The sequence below is a fragment of the Semicossyphus pulcher genome, unplaced genomic scaffold (genome assembly GCF_022749685.1).
Source record: "Semicossyphus pulcher isolate SPU_LCO1_2020_fin unplaced genomic scaffold, fSemPul1.0.p SCAF_17, whole genome shotgun sequence".
Taxonomy (NCBI): domain Eukaryota; kingdom Metazoa; phylum Chordata; class Actinopteri; order Labriformes; family Labridae; genus Semicossyphus; species Semicossyphus pulcher.
Genome location: NW_027211681.1, coordinates 505,428 through 525,650, shown reverse-complemented (window position 1 = coordinate 525,650; position 20,223 = coordinate 505,428). Strand labels below are relative to the sequence as shown.

Genomic DNA, 20,223 nt, shown 5'->3' with positions numbered 1-20,223 from the left:
ATATTCTTCAATTAAATGACATCAAAAGACATCTATGTTTCCCTAAGAACTTTATTGGTCTCGTCATCAGAAAATTGCCACCACATCATTCAGCCACGTCTTGGTGAAGTGCATAATGCTGCACTCCCGGTGTTCCATCTAGTTTCAGTCTAGTGTTATCTGGTATAAAATAAACAAAACACTAACACTTGTTACCACGGCTACAAGCAGGTGGATACTGGAGATCACTCGCCTCTCTTTCCTGTCTGATTTTTTCTCATGTCACTCCAGCTGTGTAAATGTAGATTAATGCATGAGAGCGGAGTGTGCACGTAAATACTGACAGATCGTGTCAGTCTGTATGGGTCAGAGATGTGATCCAGGAGCAGTTTATCACAGTTTAAAAATCAAGTGATCCACATGAACTTTCTTAGAGATTTTAATCATCAGTGAGGAGGAGACAGATCTGTGTTTCTCATGCTCTGCTCCTGGCAGGGCTCGGCTTTCACAACTGCTCACATGTGCCACATGGTGGTTGTTTGTGCGCACTGCAGCTAGGGGAGGAATCAGCATAAAATAAAAGTCTCCCCTCCTGCATGCCGTAGGGCTGTGTTACTGCCGCAGCAGTCCTGTCAAATGAATGTAAACACATCTGTATGGTCAGACCTGGGGGTGCAGTTACACTTTAAGTATATAAATTGTACCCTTAATGTAAAGTGTTACCAAGCAGTCTTCAGGGTTATAAGTTGTGTTAAATGTTTCTTAAAGTAGATTTATATACCTCAACAGAACAACATCAGCCCCTCTCCTTTGAAATGACCTATCATTTTATCATTATCGGTCTTACTTATATTATCATTATTGTTGTTGTTATATTAGACTAGTTTTACTATTATTATTGTCATTGTAGCCATAAGTCTGTATTATCTGTTGTTGATGTGCTTTGTTCGTTTGTCTCTGTCCATCTCTCTCTCTCAGTTGAGGCAGATGGCTGTTCATCATGACCTAAATTAATTATTCTAAAGAAAATAGAGAGTTCTACTTTTTGTCAGTTAAATAATAAACATCCAAATGCTAACAATTTGTATGGACCCCTTCATTGTGCATAGTTAATTTTAAAACTGAAACATACAGTTTATGCCACAAATGAGAAGTATTTATTTTTAATGCTTGTGAAAAACAATCTTGGCAAGAATTTATACAATCTAAAATTGGCACAGAAGAGATAGTAGTGCAATCCTAAATGTGGTGCTTGATGTAAGATGCTGTTAGGTCTTGCATAAAATGTTGCTCTTACATAAACAAATGTCGCTGGTGGAATTAAAAATAAAAAACAATACACTCTGCATGAGTTCTTTATCCAACTCATTTTTATAAACAAAGACATTATATGCATTTAAAAAGAAAATGAAAGAAATGAATCTGAATACGAAATTCACAACATTCAAATAACTGGATACCATCGTTTTTTACTTATTTGAAAGGCGCACTTGTGAGGCATATATAACTCTTTTACTTCAAAGTGGTTACATTTTTACTGAAAACAAGTTAAAAGCAGCTGCAAAGCAATTTTGGCCATAACTCAACCCATTGGACAGAATTATTATTTTTTTGCCTGGTGGGATAAAGGTCTATTCACATCCTTCCAGTAAGGACTGAAACCCATTAGGTACTGCTGACTTCAGTGCCACAGCTCCTGCTGTCTAGACATCTATGAGAGCACAAGTTGGACTGGATGTAGGACTAGTCACCAGTCTCCAGATTGTATGCTGGGATGTTTATGTGCTGTAATGCATCTATATATTTCGTAGCAACCAGTGTGGAGGGGAGATACCCGACTGGGAGAAGTAGTTCCACCACCATGGTTTCTCCTGCCGCTCTATCCCTCCCTTACCTACATCTTGGTCACTGTTGCGTTCAAACTGATTGTAGGGGTCGAATCTATCCCATGTTTCTACTGTGGGGAAGAGGTGTTCATCAATATCAGGTTCGACAGGTACCTAGGTGCAAGAAAAGGGTAAGAGTGAGGATGGAGAACAGGGATTAAGAATGACAATCCCTAAAAAAAGATCTTCGTATTCAAATTTTGCCTTCTCAATAAAGGCAATTGAGAGATGCAACAAGCTCCTGTTTGAAGTTGAAGTCAAATTATTACACATTAGAATTGAACTCTGTTTAATAATCTTGGTCTATGTTTAAATTGAATCATTTGAACTTGTGTTTCTATTAATTATTCTATTAAGCATACTAATCACCTACAGGGGCCTTTTATTTCTAGCTCCCTCCACCAGTCAGTTTAGAACTGAAGAAGCCTTTCGGATGAGAGGTGAAACGTCTTCAAGAACTTCAACCTAGTCCAGTTGCCCTGTTGGATAAATTAACCTTAACCTGGATAACTGAGAACCTTCACAGTGGAAAAATGATTTCCCTTGGCTAACTTTTGATGCAAAACAGCAGCTCTTGTTCTGTAGCTGGTGCAGGTAGGTTCCAGAAAAGGTTCGAGGTCAATACTGTCACCTGTGTCACGTTCTGCCACGACATGGATTTTGCAATATTCATTACCGGGATAAACACACACATTTTAGTTTTCATACACACCAAGGGGGATTAACTTCCCCCACTGTGCGTGCAGATGAGGCAAACGGGCAGTTATCCGAGGTGGCTATATGTGTGTGTATTCCGATTATCAGCGGCACCTTGTCCCGGTGCACGTTAATGCAGTGGATACATAAAAGGACCATTCATGGAGCAGAAGTACCACGGATTGTTTTCTTTTAACGGCTACACCTGCAGCACACAACGTGAGGTTATGTGTGTGCCGACAGAAAGTAGGAGACAGTAAGCTTTTGTTTAAAAAAATACTGTTATCAATAAACCTCTTTCTTAATATGATTATTTTGGTTTATTATAGTTCCACAATTGAGCTGAATATTTTTCAGTAATAAGAACCCTTACATAGGGAGAAACAAAATTTGACGTGGGTCCAGACAGCTCCCCAGACGATTCCTGCTCCCCGGGTCCAGATAGCTCCTTGGCCAACTCCTGCTCCCCGGTTCCAGTTGGCTCACAAACAGACTTTGGCTCTTGTCCCTGTGTTCCATCCCCCTGTTCCAGCTCAAGAGGTCTCGTCTGGCCCAAATCCTGTTCCGGCCCAGCCAGAGGTCCTGTCAGGTTCTGATCCTGTTCCAGCCCTGCCAGAGGTTCCATCTGGTCCAGATCATCTTCCGTGCCAACAGGAGGATTCCCTTACTGGTACTCCATCGGCGTCCCAGCCGACACCTCCTCTGGTCCAGCCGGAGTATTCCCCTCCTGGTTCTCCGTCGGAGAGTCTCCACCAGCCTGATCGTCCCCCTGCCCTTCCTCCCGAGAAGCTCCGTCTACCTGGTGGCCATCCTGGTCGCCCTCTGGATAGGTTCCACTGGTCAGGCTGCTGTCCTGCACGTCTTCCAGAGGGTTTTGTTCAGTCTCTGCCCCGCCTACAGGCCGTCCGCCTGAAGACTCTGACACTGCCCCTCAGCAGCCTTCTGGCTGCCTGAACTTTGTACCCCTGATCTCTGGCTCCTGAGTCCCACCTCCGGTCCCTCTCCACCCACCCTGGTTTGTGTAACATTTTTCATTTTTGGGAAGTCTTGAATCCGTCCCTTGAGAGGGGGGTTCTGTCATGAATTTTATTGTTTAGTTCTGTATTTAATATATTCTGTGTTCTTGTCTGAATTTAGTCTTGTTCAGTTATGTAATTCATTTGTGTTTCATTGTTTAGAGATTATCTCCTGGAGTTCTACTGTCACAGTCCTGAGTCCTGGTTTTTAGTGTTTCCTGTTTTATTTTGTAGTTCTTGCCCCATATCTTGTCTTGTTTTACTTCCTGCCTTTGTGCATTTTCCTGCCTGTTAGATTGTGTGCCCTGCCCTCACAGTTTTTTGCCTGTGTTAATCACTTTCACCTGTTCCTGTTTAACCACCACCACAGTTTGTCTTCCCCTTTGAGTTTGCTGCTTCTTTGTCATCCTTCCTCCTGTGAATTTGTTCCTTGTGTTGCTTGACTAGATTATCTGCGTGCCTCCCCTGACTAAGCGTTTTGAGTTTGTCTTTTTGTCTTTCTGTTTGGATTTTGTTTTATTTAATTTAATAAATCATTAAGTCTGCACCTGGTTCCTCTCACTTTTTGTTTAAAAGCTAAACCATGACACCTTTGTTAATATAGAAGCAGGTTCCGTCTCCCCTTGTCTTAACAAAAGCTCCGTTACGTGGTGTGCTTGGTAAAGCTGGAAGCTTGGTTGATGTATTAAAGGCCCTGGAAACTCAGCTTTAAATAGCAAAAATACATGTATGATATCAGAATTTACTGTATCATAAAGTAGTGAAAATAAATGTTCAGAACCACTGGAAAACCTTGTTGGAAAAACAGCTCATTTGGCTGTTCAGACCATTTCTCAGGACTGTGTAGGCCTAGCAGATCCCGTGCTGATTGACACCTGCCAGGGTCCGCCTGTCCGCGTTCTTACACAACACAACAATGGTGCATGGGAAACCAGTGTTTCCTCTAGGACTTTCAGCAGCAGGGTAGAGGGTTTGTTGTACCACCCAGGTATGTGTGCATGTGCACATCATATCAAAACCATTGCTGTCAGGTGTTTAAAAAAATGAATGTAATTAATTACAGGCTTTGTAATCAATTGATTTCAATTAATCTCATATATCAATGATTTCTGTGAGAAGCACATCACATGTAGACTTACCCTCTTTCTAGATGGTTATTTCTTACTTCCACACTTTAATTGTACTCTCATCTTCACCTCATTAAGTTTTAATTCATAAACTACTTTAATCTGATCACTTTGCTCAAACACATCTGCACCTCTGCTCTCTGCACCGCTACTGGACCCACTCCCCGCCCCCCTTTCTGTCTGTCTCTATGTCTGCTGTGTTGTCAACAATTCACTAAATGTATGTGGCGGAAACACTGCTGCTTCTCCAATTCCACCGCAGTAGGAAAATAAAAGAATGTCATCTCCAATGGTGGACGTGCAAGGGACAGCCCACACAGGCATGATGGGGAAAAAGGCGATCGTTAGGTAGATTATTGCAACAGGTGAGACGTAAAGGGTATGTGGACATGAGTTAGCTCAGACTCAGAGAGAGGAAGATTGATCGCAAGTCGAGAAGTGTTATTGCACCTGTGAGGGCGGGACAACTGCGGTTGATCGGTTCAAGGACATTCTACGTGTCAAAACATCAAGTGTGTGAGTGCACCAGCTGGGCATAAAAAACAGGTCTTTTCTCTCACGTCCGACTTGGCTACGACCAACTTCTTGATTCAAATTTGCACTGCGTGCACAAAGCCTAACTGACACCAGGGGCCAGTTTTATTAAGACAGACTTTGACGATGGCTTAGATACAACAAATAGTCAGACTAAACGTCTAAATTCATCCGTTTCGTAAAGCAATTTAGTTCTTGACCATTTTAAGCAGGACTATGGCGCACTGAATTCTGGGTAAATTAAGAAAAAAAAAAAAGAGTAACCACATCTAACCGCAGTCTGTTTACCCCAGCAGAAAATGTTTGTCTGTAGGAGGAATTCAACAGTTTTAAGGGCATTTTTCTTGGAAAACAAAACGACAACAAAAAACCTGATATGGAAATAAATTGCAGCAACAATAAACTGTATTATTCAGACCTTTCAAAGGACCAGTTAGGCAATATTAAGATTTGCCTAACTCTATAGACCAGTCTAAAACATCTTTGTGTAACCAACCCTAGTAGTAGCTGCGCCTGGTCTTATGATGCACGTCCACAGGAACACTCACAAAGCAGTGAATGTTGCCAAGCAATTCACTTCCACTCTCTAATTTCTCTCATCAAATTTTCTACAGAAGACATAGATAACACAAAACAAAAGTAAAGAAAAGTAAATTTCATGGATAGCGAAATAAGGACACTCATAGAGTTGTATGCAGAACAGAAAAATGTTCCTGTTGCAAAACTGAACAACCCACACACACACACACAAACAAAAAATTGCTATAAACAAGGAAATTCACCGCTGCAGTCAATAACAGATTGTGAAATGCTGTTATTGATTGCTGATGTTTGGTGAACATTTATCATGTCCCCTACAGTGTTTTGAAAGGCCCTGTTGGCATAAAATCTGAGCCCCACCTGCAGGGCAGGAACAGTGCCAAGTTTCTGTCCAGCACATGCCATAACTGAGGGGAGAGCTCTTCAATTACGGTAATTCAAACAGGACTTGCCTACCAAAACTCTCTCTCGTTTTAATGCTGATTTATTGATCATCCAGTAAAACAACAATACCAGTGCATTTGTGTTTTGCTTTTAAGTTTTGTGACCGTTAATTTTACCGTTTGTTTTACCTTGGATTTAAGTCTGACTTTCTAAACTTACACCTGCTCCATCCTAGGCATAAAAGATATAGACATAACGTTACACACAGGTGTACGCCCAGCTGATGCACTTGGCTCCTGATGCAGACTTTTCAATGCCAAATTGCCAGATGCCAGAATTTCTGAGAGTCTGCATCTCTGCAGACTTACCTTTGGTAGTAACCCAGAGTTCATGGCCAACTTGAAAAACCTGATTGGTCCGCCCCCCACTAAATGTAAACAAATGCGTTTAGCACATTTTGATGATCACTTTTGTGGTTATTAATTAACATTTTTAGAAATGTTTGTGTTATTCAGTTAAATTCTTGCCTTTGCCTTGACTTTGGATGGTATGCTATTGTTTTGAGGATGGCGGCTAGATGGGCGATCATGATGGTGCATGTCTGTGACGAAGCTGTAGCTAGATTATTGCACCATCATCTAGGTGAAATACAGTAACACAATAAAATACTTCTTTCTGAATTTTATACTGGTAAATTTGTCACACCAGTATATAAGACGAAGCCCACTTTTTAGTTGAAAAAAATGTATTAAAAGTGCGTCTTGTGGTGGTAGAACCAAAACATTTTGTTATAAGTGGTACAAAGAAACAGTGAGGTACTTAAACTATCCTTTTAACCTATTTGGAATATATGACAACTTTGATGATTTGGATGCAGCTGGAGAGAGAGAAACTGAGCTGTGACCAGGGAAACTTAGCTAAGGCTTTTAATTGCTAAACGTATGAAAAAATAATGCAATGGTCTTATCATGGATTGAAAGTAAAATATATTTGAGAACATTGGCTGGATAGGAAAATTAAGACAAACAACCAACCTTCTCCAAAACAAAGTCAACACGTCCGGCCCTGTTCATGTGGTGAGGCAGATGAACTCTTTTACTGACCCTGGAATAACCCTTAGCTGTGGCTGTAAGGATGTGAGTACCAGGGTTCAACAGTCGCCAGTAGTCTCCATCTTCAGCTAGGGGAAAGAGGAGAAAAGAAAGATTAAGATTAAAACAGGGTAAAAGATGTGAGAGAGCATGGTCTCGCAGATAAAAGAAGGAAGCAGTGAAAAGCATGACGAAAGAAAAACACAAACACAAGAGGAGAATGCAAACAAGTCTACATATATGCTAGGACTTGGGTGTCATGGCAGACAAAACTCTGGGAAAATGTATGCCAGCTCTGTACTCTGGCTTCTTGGGCTCTGTTGGCCGTGCATGTTTTTTTATCACATTTATTTACCATGCTTGTATTTTAAGCACTAAATCTAACTGATAATAATGAGAGAAAATGGCTCATCTTTCATCTGTTCCTTTGAATGCTGGCCAGCTCATATACAGCCTATATGGTTGGCATTTAACAAGAAGAACCAGAAAACTCAACTGGATGGAGGGACAGTGTTTACTACTTACAAGTAGTTGATGAGCGTAAAACCATTGTAAGGGATAAATTCGGCCCTGCTTTTAGAGCCCAAGGCAAGAGGCAGGCATGGGAAAATATAGTGCAGCAGATAAATGCATCTTTCCCTCTGGTTGTGTGCACTAGTGAGGAGTGCGAAAAATAGTGGTATATATCTGAAGCAAGAGGGGAGATTGCAGCACCCAAACGGGAATCTGCACGCACAGGTGAGATAGGCTACCACTTACTTATAACTGCTGTCAAACTTAACTTAGATAGAGAATTAGAATCTGCTGCCGCAATAATGTGGATGTGCGTCCCACTGATTAAAACCACAACACCTGGGAAGCTCACTATACCCATTACTTTAGTGAGCCTTCGGAGGGTGGACATCCAGTGGAAATGAAACAAATTGCGTCACTATATACGAGACTGTGACAGTAATTGTTTGTGTGATCACCCTGATGATTGACAGTTGCGACAGACAGGGCAGCTATGGCTCAGTGGTAGAGTCAGTCGTTTTTCAATTGGAAGGTCGGCGGTTCGATCCCCAGCTCCCTGAGGCTACATGTCAAAGTGTCCTTGGGCAAGACATTGAACCCAAAATTGCTCCCGTTGGCATGAATGTGACAACTGATTGACAGTTACCAAGTCATCATTGCTGCGCTCTGCATCTTTCCAGTTGCCAAATATCTTAATGTTGTGATCACTTTCATTTCTGGCAATATTGCCTTGCCTTATAACCCTGCATTGGGTGGGAGATCGCATCCCTAATGAGATCTACCACAAAGATGATTATTCACAATACAATCTGCAGCGTTTAATTAGCTCACTATCATTCAGTGTTTGGATAATATTTCTCCTATCTCTCCATCTTTCAGCCATTTTCTCCTCTGCTTAAGAAACTGTTAAGCTTCATAAAAGTCCTCCTCACTACTCCTAACAGCTTCTCACTTTAGGAGCTCTCTTAAGAGCTGAGATGCTTTGTGAATAACTTTTATCTTTAAGAGGATCTAGTATTAACTTTGAGGGGAAATTCTTTGAAAACGTCAAGATTCTAAGAATTTTCTTAGAATTTCGTCAATAGGAGAAACTCTTTGTAGTAGGACGCTTTATGAATGCGGCCCCAGAGCTCCGGCACTAGTCTTCCTCTTCCTTTTCGTCTGCTTCTCTCTTCTTTGTTTCTTCTTCCACTGTCTTTCTTCTTCTCTCTCTCCAGCTTACAGGTAGAATAGCTTTGGAATCCGCTAAAGAATCACTACCAAACGGAAAAGTATTAAGGCTTTACCTTCACCAGAAATTGTTTTAGAAACCAGCTTAGAGGTGGAACGCTCTGGATGCACACCGGAGAATTGTCATCTAAAACCATAAAAGGAAGCATATAGGCACACATACAAATATGAGTGCTCAACAATCTTTGAATAAAGACTATTAACTAAGAAATAGAAAACCTCTCTTCTCTTCATTCCTCTGAGTGGTGAATAAACTGTTCAATAACAACTGCTTCCCAAAGGAAAATGACCCTTCCCTGGTGAGTATATGACCCTCCCAGCATCCCAGTGGCATGAATGTGATAGCTTATAGCTGATTGTTGGGCACTTTACGTAGTAAAAGCAGCTTTGAGTGGTCGCAAAGACTAGAAAAGTGCAATGTAAGTACAGTCCATTTACCATTTTACCATATAAGGTAGCAAAAGCAATCTCGTTAATTATTTTAGATTTCATGTAGGCTTATAATTTTTCACTGATAAAGACCTTATTTTTATTTATTTTTTTCAGTGTTTTTGTAGCCAACCTGTTTCAATAAAAAGGGTATACCTTGAACTCTGATTTAGCCTCTGTCTCTCAATAGCATAATTAATTATCACCCTAATGATAGCATGTTGTAAAGATTAATCTATAAAATCAGCAAGTTTGAAGAAAGTGGCCTACATATGAGCAAATTCGTTTTATCGTCCAAGGCTGCAATATATTTAATTTGCGGACAGAAGCACAGCAGCCGCACTTTCCTGGAGTGGCCTCATTTAAAACCAAGGAATTGAAGAGAAAAGACCCCTGCATGTTTGGAAACCTTTTGCTCAGTGTGGTTGAAGTTGTTTCTGGCACATGGTGTTGCCAGCAAGCTCTCCTCGAGCCTGTAGACAGCAATGCGGTGCTGAAGGGACAGCAACGTGGTACTGAAGGTGCAGTTTAGATAGTGAACTGGGTGATGTATTCCCATAATGCGCCCTCTAAATAGCGGAGAACGACTGCGCCATAGAATTTATACTTTAGACCAGGTTTTTGTTGGTCGCTTTCTGCGTCCTCAACAATGCGCCACCTGTTTGCCTGACCACACCTCATTTCAAAACCAACATGGGCGCCAACGGTGGGGCAAGATCACTTGCTATTTACACAACGTGAGCGCTGAGCATGAAAATGACTGGAGTGCAGTAAATGCAAGACTTCTCAGGTAGCTAGCTGGATGCAGTCATGCTAATGCTTCTTTTTGCTTGCGTTTTAAAACAACAGGAATAGATCCGCATGGACAGTAACGGGAGTGCGACAGCTCTCAGGGAAAGTAAGGAAACGTAAACACCAGGGCAGGAATGGATAACTCTGTCAAGCTAGCCACTTCAGACAGAGTGAACATCGCTATGCAGCTGGACAGTCACAGGACCGTAAGGCATTTCTCCAGAGGATTACAGACATCATGCTAAAGATAGGGGCCACATTCATAAAGCTTCCTAGTACAAAGAGTTTCTCCTAGTGACGAAATTCTAAGAGTTTCTTAAGAGTTTCTTAAGCAGAGGAGAAAATGGCGGAAACACAGAGAGATAGGAGAAATTTTCATGGACAATAACCTTCAGAGCACTTTCACAGAGACTGTGAGCCTTCTCCAGATCCCCATCACCATCACCATGACAACTGCTGAATACAGGAGTGCTTCTCTACTTTAAATAGGATCAAGACGCCGATGGTTTAGCTCAGTTGGTAGAGCAGGCGCCTCATGTATAGAGGTTACAGTCCTCAACGCACTGAACGCAGGTTTTACTCCAAGTCTGTCGATCATTTGGTGCATGTCATCCCTCACTCTCTACTCCACACATCTCCTGTATCTCTTCAGCTGTCCTATATAATAAAGGCAAAAGCCAAAAAAAATAAATAGGATCAAGACTAAGAAACACATTGGGCCTCATTCACTAATATCTGCGCAGAAATGTTCTTACTCTCCGCAAAAAATAAGTACTTGCGCAAAATCACTGTCGGATTTATGAAACGTGCGTACCGGCCAATTTTGTTCTCACCACCATGCGTATGTTAGTAAATCAGAACCATTCTAAATTGACAGGCGCGTGTCCGCGATCTGCAATCAGCATACTGCCACGCTTCTATTTCTCTATATTTAAGGACATCTGTTTGGTGCCGCATGAAGAGAGCGGTGTTACGGAGAAGCTGAAAGAACGTGAAAGATGGCCTCAAAAGGAAAAAAGAAAAATTTCACATCAGCAGAAATAGAAACAATTGTAACAAAAGTGTTCAATATGAACATTTTCATATGGTCTACTCTATTGTAAACTTAATAAACTAACTCAACTGCTATAATTGAAGTTTTAATTATATGACAATAAATTATGAGGATGACACGGCATTTACGTTTGGGCCATACATTAGTAAATTCAATTATTCTAGTCTATTAAAGCTTTTTGTATTTTTCAATAAATGAAGTTTTAATATAATATGCATTTAGTTAAAAGGGTGTGTGTTAACATTTCCTAGGACATTTCTTTCATCATTTGTGCGTACGCATGGTCTGAGGGAGTTCTACATTTGTTCGCAGAGTACGAAGAAATTTAGGTAAGAAGAAATTGATGAATCCCAGATTTGTGTGTCAAACGTGCGTACGCACAGTTCAAGCACAGATTCGTGCGTACGCACTGTTCGTAAATGAGGCCCAATGACACTGGAAAAGTAAAGTAATACTAGTAAACACCTGTCAAGTCTGTACTTTACAGTAAACTGTTCAACGATCCACCCCTTTTCTACTGTCTCCTAATTGATCTGTGCAAGCAGTTGAGGTCTGTCAGTGTGCACTCGGAATAGAGCACAGCAGAGAGGCCTTGAGACGAGTGAATTACCCCCTGTGTTTACCAACTGTTCTGATCGAAAGAACAAACATAACAAAAAGGTAGACTTTCCTAACAGACCTATAACTTCCCTATGTAACCACGCCCTCACTGGGCCGTTCCTTTCAGAGGGCGCAAACTGTTTGTTTCCAGCAAGCTTCCATTAGCTATCAGATGAATGTCTTATGTATTAATCAATCACAGTAAAACATTGATTTCGCTTTTAATTTCAAGACAACAGAGTTGTTTTATGACATAAAAAAATAATTTAATGCACATTCAATACTCAGACTCCTATTGTCATCCATCTTGTTAATAAAATACAGCCCTTGGCTTTCCAATGCATTAGGTGTTGCTGTCGCCAACAACAAGGGTCCTAGAAATGCGGTCCCAGAATTGCGGGCCTGAATCTCAGTCTCTGGGTCTGCAGACACATGCTACAACCCCCGTCCCCCTAATCACTTCAGCCATCACTCTTTAAATTAACCACTGTCTGTGCAACTAGGTAGGCCCACCCCCTATCCTGACAGAAAAGACAGCCACTAGGCAGATAGTGTGTCTTGACATGGGTACAACAGTGCTTTTAGCTAGATTTTGCTTAGTCAGAATGATAATGACATGCTACACTTTAGTTAGAGTAATATTTTTGTTTTGCATTTTAGCATAGTAACATAGGCCAATGGCACTAAATGCACAAATGCAAGCTGAACTTTGTTTCTGTGTAGGAATGTACATAGTTTTGGAAGTATTTAAACATAAAGTAGCCTACACAGTAAATCCAAGTACCAGAGCTTTTGAAATTTGATCTGACATGTTAATAAATTATTATTATTAATTCAAAAAGTTATGACAATTATCCTTAGGTGGATATTAATCACTACCAAACTTCATGGCAATCCATCAAATAGTAGTTTCACAATTCACTCAATACTACTATTTTCAATGTAAAAATGTCAGGAGATCAATAGATACATCAACATCAGGGGTCATGAATAGCTTCTTATTTTTATCCAGTTGAGATATTTCAGACTGATGTGCTAGTAGACAGGCCAACACGTCTTGCCATCCCAAGAAATGTTTAATATTCAAGGTTTACTTTGCAAAATATGGATCTCAGTAACACCAAAACATCAACGTATTGAAGATCAAACATCACTGAAAACTGACAGGAAATCTATAAAATTAATATTCCAAAAATAAATAAACAAATATATAACTGTATATAATGGTGTTTACCTGTCGTGACATCTTTCCTAATCCCCCTGACAGAGATAGTGGCTCCTTTTATTCCATTTGCATCAACATCCTTAACTATACCCTTTATCCCTCGATGCACCTGTTCAGGGACAAGAAGAAGAATAAATTGCCATATTATTTCCATGTCTGCTTCTTTTGCTCTGGGTCAAATGCTTTTGTCGGCATCATGCACTGGTATTTGAATATATACCGTTTTTGGGGGTTTTTTTCGCCTGCAACACATTTTCGACTAGTTTGACATACTGCTCTTTTTTTCAGATTAGGAAGACTTTCTAAAACGTACAGACTCTAGAAAACTCAGCAGAGCTTCCTTATTCCTCTTCCATTCTGGGAAAAGCTCTGCCTCTGAGGGAAATTTATCACATCCGAGCTCCACAGTGACCTCCAGACAATTAGTGTGCAAGTAGTTGAAGTCAGACATACCTGCAAGGTAGACATATAAAGAAAATAATCACTCACAAGCAATGTGAGGAATAGAAAATAAAAAAACATCTTTTTAATGGTTCTCTCTGTAGTTTGAAAAGTGTTATATCTTACCACCAGCAAAACTATACCACAATGCCCCGTTGATGATGCCCCTGGTTCGGTAAAAAGATGCTCCACATCTCTCTGTGTCATTGTTTGACATGGTGGCATGGGCATCTGCATAGGTGCGTGCCAGCTGCTTAAAGACCTGGGCATGGAAGATTATTACATTTTAGTGTATGGTGAGAGACAGAATATGAGAATTCTTCTGCACCGTTGAACCTATAATTTTCAGCAACCAATAATATCGTCAATCCATGAACTCAAGACACCAATCCTCCCTCGCATACCTGCTCATCTGGAGTGGGGGAGAACATCCTCTCCTCATGAAGGTGTCTGGAGAAGTCAAAGGGATAGGAGATCACCAGCTCCCCACCATGAAGGCTGGCCGACTGAACGAAAGGCAGTGACCTTATCCACTTCATCACTGCATAGGTCTCTGGTGCCACCTACAGACCAAAGGCAGGATTAGATTGTTTTAAAATCAGGCTGTGGCTAATTTACTATAAATCAGATTTATGAAAACTATTCTCTTACTTTGCCAAACCAGTAGGCATCAGGGATTGGGATGTGGTCAATTCGGTAGTGCCTGCTGCGGCGGTTCCGGTAAAAAATGGAGGTGAGGTCCGGAAAATTGCGGTTGAGGTCAATATTCTGAGCGTTAGTCCGTCCATTGGTCCAACTGTTCAACAGGTGACCCTGTAACAATTGGGTACAAACATCTAGGAATATTAAAAAAGGGTAAAAAAGTTTAACATGTGATTAATTAATAAACACTTGTAATAAAGATGATGATGTGTAGACATCAGAAGGAGCATGAATCAGAAGTATGTAGTATGACTATTAAAAATTTCAAGAAGGAACAAGTTATACTATCTTTGCTAATTATGTTGTTAACATGTAAACAAGACCATATATCAGGCTTGAGTGAAATTAGCAAATGGAACGACAAGAGGAAGACCTAATTTTTTATCGATCGAATTTATCGTAGCCATTCTATAAACCAATAAGATAGTTATGGATGACAACTGTTGCATAATATTCAGTATTTTTGATATATACTATATGTACTGTATACTACAGTATATATTATATTGCCTTAAACAGTACATATAGTGAAACATTTCAGGGTGGCCACTTATTGATACACTAAGTATAATTGAAACATGTATATATAAAGAATCTGAATTCAAGTTTTTTGGCCTGTATAATACATTTGAATTTCATTAAATGGTAAATGGTAAATGGACTGTACTTATATAGTGCTTTTCTAGTCTTTGCGACCACTCAAAGCTGCTTTTTTACACTACATATCACATTCACCCATTCACACACTGATGGCAGAGGCTGCTACGTAAAGTGCCCAACTGTCAATCAGATATCACATTCATACCTGTTGGCTATGCCACCGGGAGCAATTTGGGGTTCAGTGTCTTGCCCAAGGACACTTTGACATGTAGTCTGAGGGAGCTGGGGATCGAACCTCCGACCTTACGATTGAAAGACGACCGACTCTTCCACTAAGCCACAGCCGCCCCATTAAAGTGTCAACCATGATCTTTCATTAATCGGTAATACCTGTGCAATTAGTTTGTCAGACTAAAACTCATACAAGAGTCTAAAGCAGATACGTATGCATGCACAGAGTGTTAGAGGAACAGTGACGTGATATTAGTAAATACATACTCAATATTTTGACAAGGACGTCAGTATTGTAATGCTGAGCATTAAAAGACATTCTCAGGCTTGTCAAACAGTCCATAGAAAATCTGTTCTTTTGACATTCCTACTACATTATACAGTTGGATAAAGAGTGACTTCTACAATTACGAAAAAATAAATTTAAAGAAGGCATGGTAAGTGTTAAATTATCTGGTTAGTTGAAAATGAGGTGAAAAGTGGAATATTCAAGCTTTAAGTATTTCATGTTTCCATAATACACCAAGAATGAGACAAAAACAATCTTGTCTAATCTACTAAATCTTTCCAAAATAACTAATTTATTCTTGCTTGTCTTCTTAACCATTATCTTCATACCAAAACTATTAATTTACCAATCACTGTGATCCTGAGTAACAGATGGTAAGTCTTTTTCTAGGTATTTCAAAGGTGGCAGCCTCAATTAAAAAAAGCACACCTACAACATTGTCATAATGTGGCTCCATGTTGCCTCATTTCACCAACCACAATGTTGTAAAAACCTTCTGCCTTGGCAATGTTCAAACTCCCCCAGCAGAGTACATCATTCCTCCATATCCATACCTTAAGCAGCACAGACAGAACAAACAGTGGATTGAAAACTGATAATGGCATTTGTCTTCATGTTTATGTTAACAATATTTACTTCCTGGTTGCTGAGCTCCGGGTCATTGTTATCCTCTACCTCTGAGGCGGCAAGCTCATAGCCATCTGGATTCATGGAGGCAAGAATATGGATACGAGTGGTGTTGATGATGGTCTGAATTCGTTGATTTCCCAGAATGTATTCTGAACACAGGTACTGTGACAGGTAGATGAGCAGCTGGCGGCCCAGCACCTCGTTGCCATGCATATTGCCCACCAACTTGATCTCTGGCTCCACTAGGTTTACAGACAGACAGCAAACAGGTTGAAAAAAAAGGTTAATGGATTTTCAGGCTGTAAACATAATATTAACATATTACACTTTAGAAAGTTGTCATGGCAGCATGCTAGCAGGAAAAGGAACATCCAGCAGCTTGTAGGAAGTTATGTATTTAGTCATTTTTCCTTTTTTCATTTTCTGTTGATGTTGATGGTTCATATGAACTCCTGAGAGAAATATCTCATTCTTAAGCAGCTGGATACTCATCTAGTCTACAATTACGTTTTGAGCAGGTCATACACTATAAAGTACATTTATCAGGGCGTTGTAACTAAAAAACAACACTATTTAGCAAAACCATCAAAGTCTCTCTTGGTTACTATAAATGCTTTTATCTGTACCTTACTTTTTTACTTGTGCCATGTGTTATCCCAGCATCAATACTTACCAAAAATGTCAATGTTATAAATCCACTGATAACTTGATATACCGCTATATCACTTATGCAACACACCTAACCTGAGCAGGTTCTAAAATATTATTGTTTGCTCTTAGTTTGTAAAATAGACTGCTGTGCTGCCAGTAGACTTATCCATGTTTGCAATTGGTAATATATACGTGGCCCCTTTTTCGTGGATGCTCTTGTGGCTTGGGAAACCCTGGGCTGACTTGCCAAGTTGATAGCCACTGTCGTGTGGCCGCTTAGCATGATTGCTTTTGTTAGGCTTAATAAAAGACAACCAAAATATATTTTAGGTATGCTATACTTGTTCTATACTACAGCAGTAGTGGAAATACTGACATTATAAGATATATTTCAACACAAGTACAATCAAGAGGAATTTTGAGGTCTGAGAAATACAGAAATAGGCAAAGTTAAAGCTGCTCTTGAGCATATTTTACCATTAACAATGCATTAAATGTGTAACATAAAAGGGTTACATTACTTGCTTACTGGCAAACCCACACAGAACTGTCATCATGACTCAGGAATTCCTCTCATTACACCACACCCTTCTAGCCCCAAATGTAGCAAATAGTTAAAGCTAATTAGCTAAAGAGACAAGAAACAACTTAAAGGAAAATAAATTGACTTACATTTGCAAAGTCTATTCTAACTAGACTCCAAATTAAGGCATCAATGTCTGCTGGATGTTTATGTGATTGCTCACAACTATAGTTCACCATATCAATATTTTAAGGTGACAATATGTTAATGTGAGGTTTCACCTTGTTTATACTGCCCCTACGTGGCCAAAAATCTGAATCTGAATCTGAATGAAAAGTAATAATAGGAATAATGTAATCATAAGGCTACACATACCAGAACTAAAATTATCACATAGGCCCAAATAATTTACACTGCTCATCCTTACTCACATAGCTCATGCAGTCCTGGGTTGTTGGTGAACTCAATAACCAGTAGATCCCTGCCTTCTGTGCTGCGTCCAATGCTGTAGACATTAGAGATATGGGAGCACTTGGCTGCTGTTCTCTTCAATAAACTGTACATCTGGGCATTTGAGGTGTAGGTGAACTGGATGATGGTGCTGGGTTCTTCAGGAGAGAGTCTGGACATTGCTAGCTCCTGTCTGGCTGGAGAAGTGACCAGGAGTAAGAAGAGGGAAGTAGTTTTTTGTTCACAAAGCACTAGGTATGCATTGGTCCACACAGTACAACACAGCAGTTTGACCTTTACCTTTTAGCCCTATCAGTGGATCGAAGCAGCCTTCCTGTTCGCTGGCAAAGAAGCGGTCACAGTCTAGGAAGTAAGGCCAAGCCATTTCGATGGCCTCAAAGGCATGGAAACAGTCCTTTCTCAATGCTTCACAAGTGCTGCGGCAGGGTTTGACCATCTTGTCATCCTGGCAGGGTGAGGCGAGTACTGAGCAGCCCACCAGACGAATCTCAGGGGAGCACTCCCCATTGAGCAGGCCATGGATGACACTTAGGAGGAGGTACTCTGCCCCTGACTCTGCCTCCAAGTGACTCTTGTGGCCAAGGATGTTTGGGAACATGGTTCTGGAGTAGAAGCAATTTCAGATAAGTTGTTAAAAAACCATGATCAAAATAAGCTAGGAAGAACTAGGAGGAAAATGTTAAACAAAAGACTAACAGCAACAGCTTAAAATGTACCGTCTGTATGGACAAAGATTACAGCAGGTACACAATGCCTTGCCCACAATCGGACCACTTATAAGACCCACCTGGAGTATTCCATATCATTACAGTAGCCAAGGTTCAGCACTGTACAGGTAGCTGTGAGAGACATAAGTCAGATTAAGCTGGTAAATGACATTTTCAAAAGGTATTCACATTTAAGTTAGTTAAAAAAATAAAAAAAAAAGGTATTTGCTGGAATGATTTAAGTTTACTGCTAAATGTTTTTTTTTGTTTGTTTGTTTTACTCAAAGCATATTTGACTGGCTTGTGGGAAATTGTAACTGTCATTTATTTTTTAGTACAGTGATCTATGATCTATATTTCAAAATGAATAACTACAGTATGAGACTTGAGAAGCTCAATAAATCCTCCCCTGCACTTTTGGCTCAGGACTGTCTATGTGGAGAGAAAGCCTGTGGCATCTTCAGAAGCACTTTGTATTTTAATTTGTTGGAGGTCAGGTTCTGGCATGAAAAAACACAATCCCTATCCAAGTGGATAAGCCCAGATATATCATTTATATTGAACAAGTTAAAGTTAATAAGCCACTTACGTTTTTCTTCAAAAACATTGTTGCTGCATCTTCCTGAGAGAACACAAGTCAAACAACAAACATGAGGACAAATAGTGGGTATCACAGAAAACGCTTGAAGGCGACATTTTCATGGCGAGACAAGCCAAACCAAACCAGGGACTGTTTATTACAAGATGACAAGGCCACAAAAAAGTGATAATGTGTCTACTGTATGAGGTCCTGGCCAATTATGTCATGGTTTAATAACAAGCCTCTATAGGCCAACAGAATTCAAACAATCAAACTGCGATAGACTGGAGAAAAGACGAAATAATAATCGGTAGGCTATAACCATAGTACCACCAAGTACAGCATTAAAATAAGAGCCATGATCACATTATCATTTAAACCAGAAAGCCCTTTTTTAATCAAGAGTAGCTAACTTGAAGTATCTTTTTTTTTGTCTTAAATCTTCCTTATTAAATGCCGCGAGTTCCTTATAATTAGTTAAGGCCTTAAGTTCTCTTTTCAAGGCGTGACGCACGACCCTGCATTGTATCCGTGGTTTCGAGCAATAAGCATTTTTGCAATAAAACCATTTGTGTAAAGGTCTTACCTAAAATCTCGTCTCCCGGCTGACACATCTGCTGTGGGGCACACCAACAACTTTTCGTCAAGGAAAGAAACAGCACCAAAAGTCCTAAATGCATGTTGGAGTGCAGAAAGCTGTCTTGAGGACAGGATTGTGTGATGTGGCAGCTTGCGTTTAAAGCTGCTTTTCCGTTCTCGCGGCAGGACGATGATTACCACCCACAGGACTGAAAGCTCCTTCCTTTGTGCTTGCGGAGCATCTCTGAAACGAAAAAAGTTATGGCTAAGTACAGCACTGCGAAAAGGCGACGATCATATTTCACTGCACAGAACCGTGTTTACGTGTGCACGTCCGAGTGTAGGCGCGCAAGCGTGTATGTGAGTCCGTGTGGTAAAACATGAGGAAGAAAACGTGGCTTGTGGGGGTGGTAGTGGGGGAATTCATGCCTGTTTAAGTTGACATAAAAGGGCTGCAGAACCTGTTCACAATTTCAATGCAAAGATTACATCTCAATTATTATTTTAAGAATTTCTAATGTATCTATCAGTGGTTCCCAACATAGGTGTCAGAACCCCCAAATATTGTGAGTTTCTACTTTTTCCTATAGCAAAACACTGAATACTTTCACTTCTTCTCCTTTGAATGAGACAAAAAAGATTGGAAACACTACTACCACACAACAATATTTTAATACACTTACATTATCAAGGTTATTTTACATATAACAATAATAATAATAA

The 20,223-nt window shown here is 40.2% G+C and overlaps 1 protein-coding gene across 1 annotated transcript; it reads right to left on the bottom strand.

The window, feature by feature from the left end:
- Positions 1 to 1,157: 1,157 nt before the first annotated feature.
- cpz (carboxypeptidase Z) lies at positions 1,158 to 19,601 on the bottom strand. The gene is made up of 13 exons (XM_069665231.1): positions 19,508 to 19,601; positions 18,931 to 18,963; positions 18,422 to 18,473; positions 17,914 to 18,236; positions 17,595 to 17,810; positions 15,996 to 16,231; positions 14,189 to 14,350; positions 13,942 to 14,100; positions 13,664 to 13,799; positions 13,410 to 13,549; positions 13,106 to 13,205; positions 7,197 to 7,342; positions 1,158 to 1,979 (listed from the first exon to the last, which is right to left on the bottom strand). Exons 1-13 carry the CDS (start codon positions 19,599 to 19,601, stop codon positions 1,776 to 1,778), a joined length of 2,001 nt encoding a protein of 666 aa, XP_069521332.1. The 3' UTR covers positions 1,158 to 1,775.
- Positions 19,602 to 20,223: the final 622 nt, after the last annotated feature.

Coding starts and splice junctions, on each gene's coding strand:
- cpz (XM_069665231.1), bottom strand. CDS start 19,601: ATGCATTTAGGACTTTTGGTGCTGTTTCTTTCCTTGACGAAAAGTTGT. Junction 17,811..17,913: donor TCCACTGATAGGGCTAAAAG/GTAAAGGTCAAA, acceptor TCACTTCTCCAG/CCAGACAGGAGCTAGCAATG. Junction 16,232..17,594: donor CCCAGGACTGCATGAGCTAT/GTGAGTAAGGAT, acceptor CTGTAAACCTAG/TGGAGCCAGAGATCAAGTTG.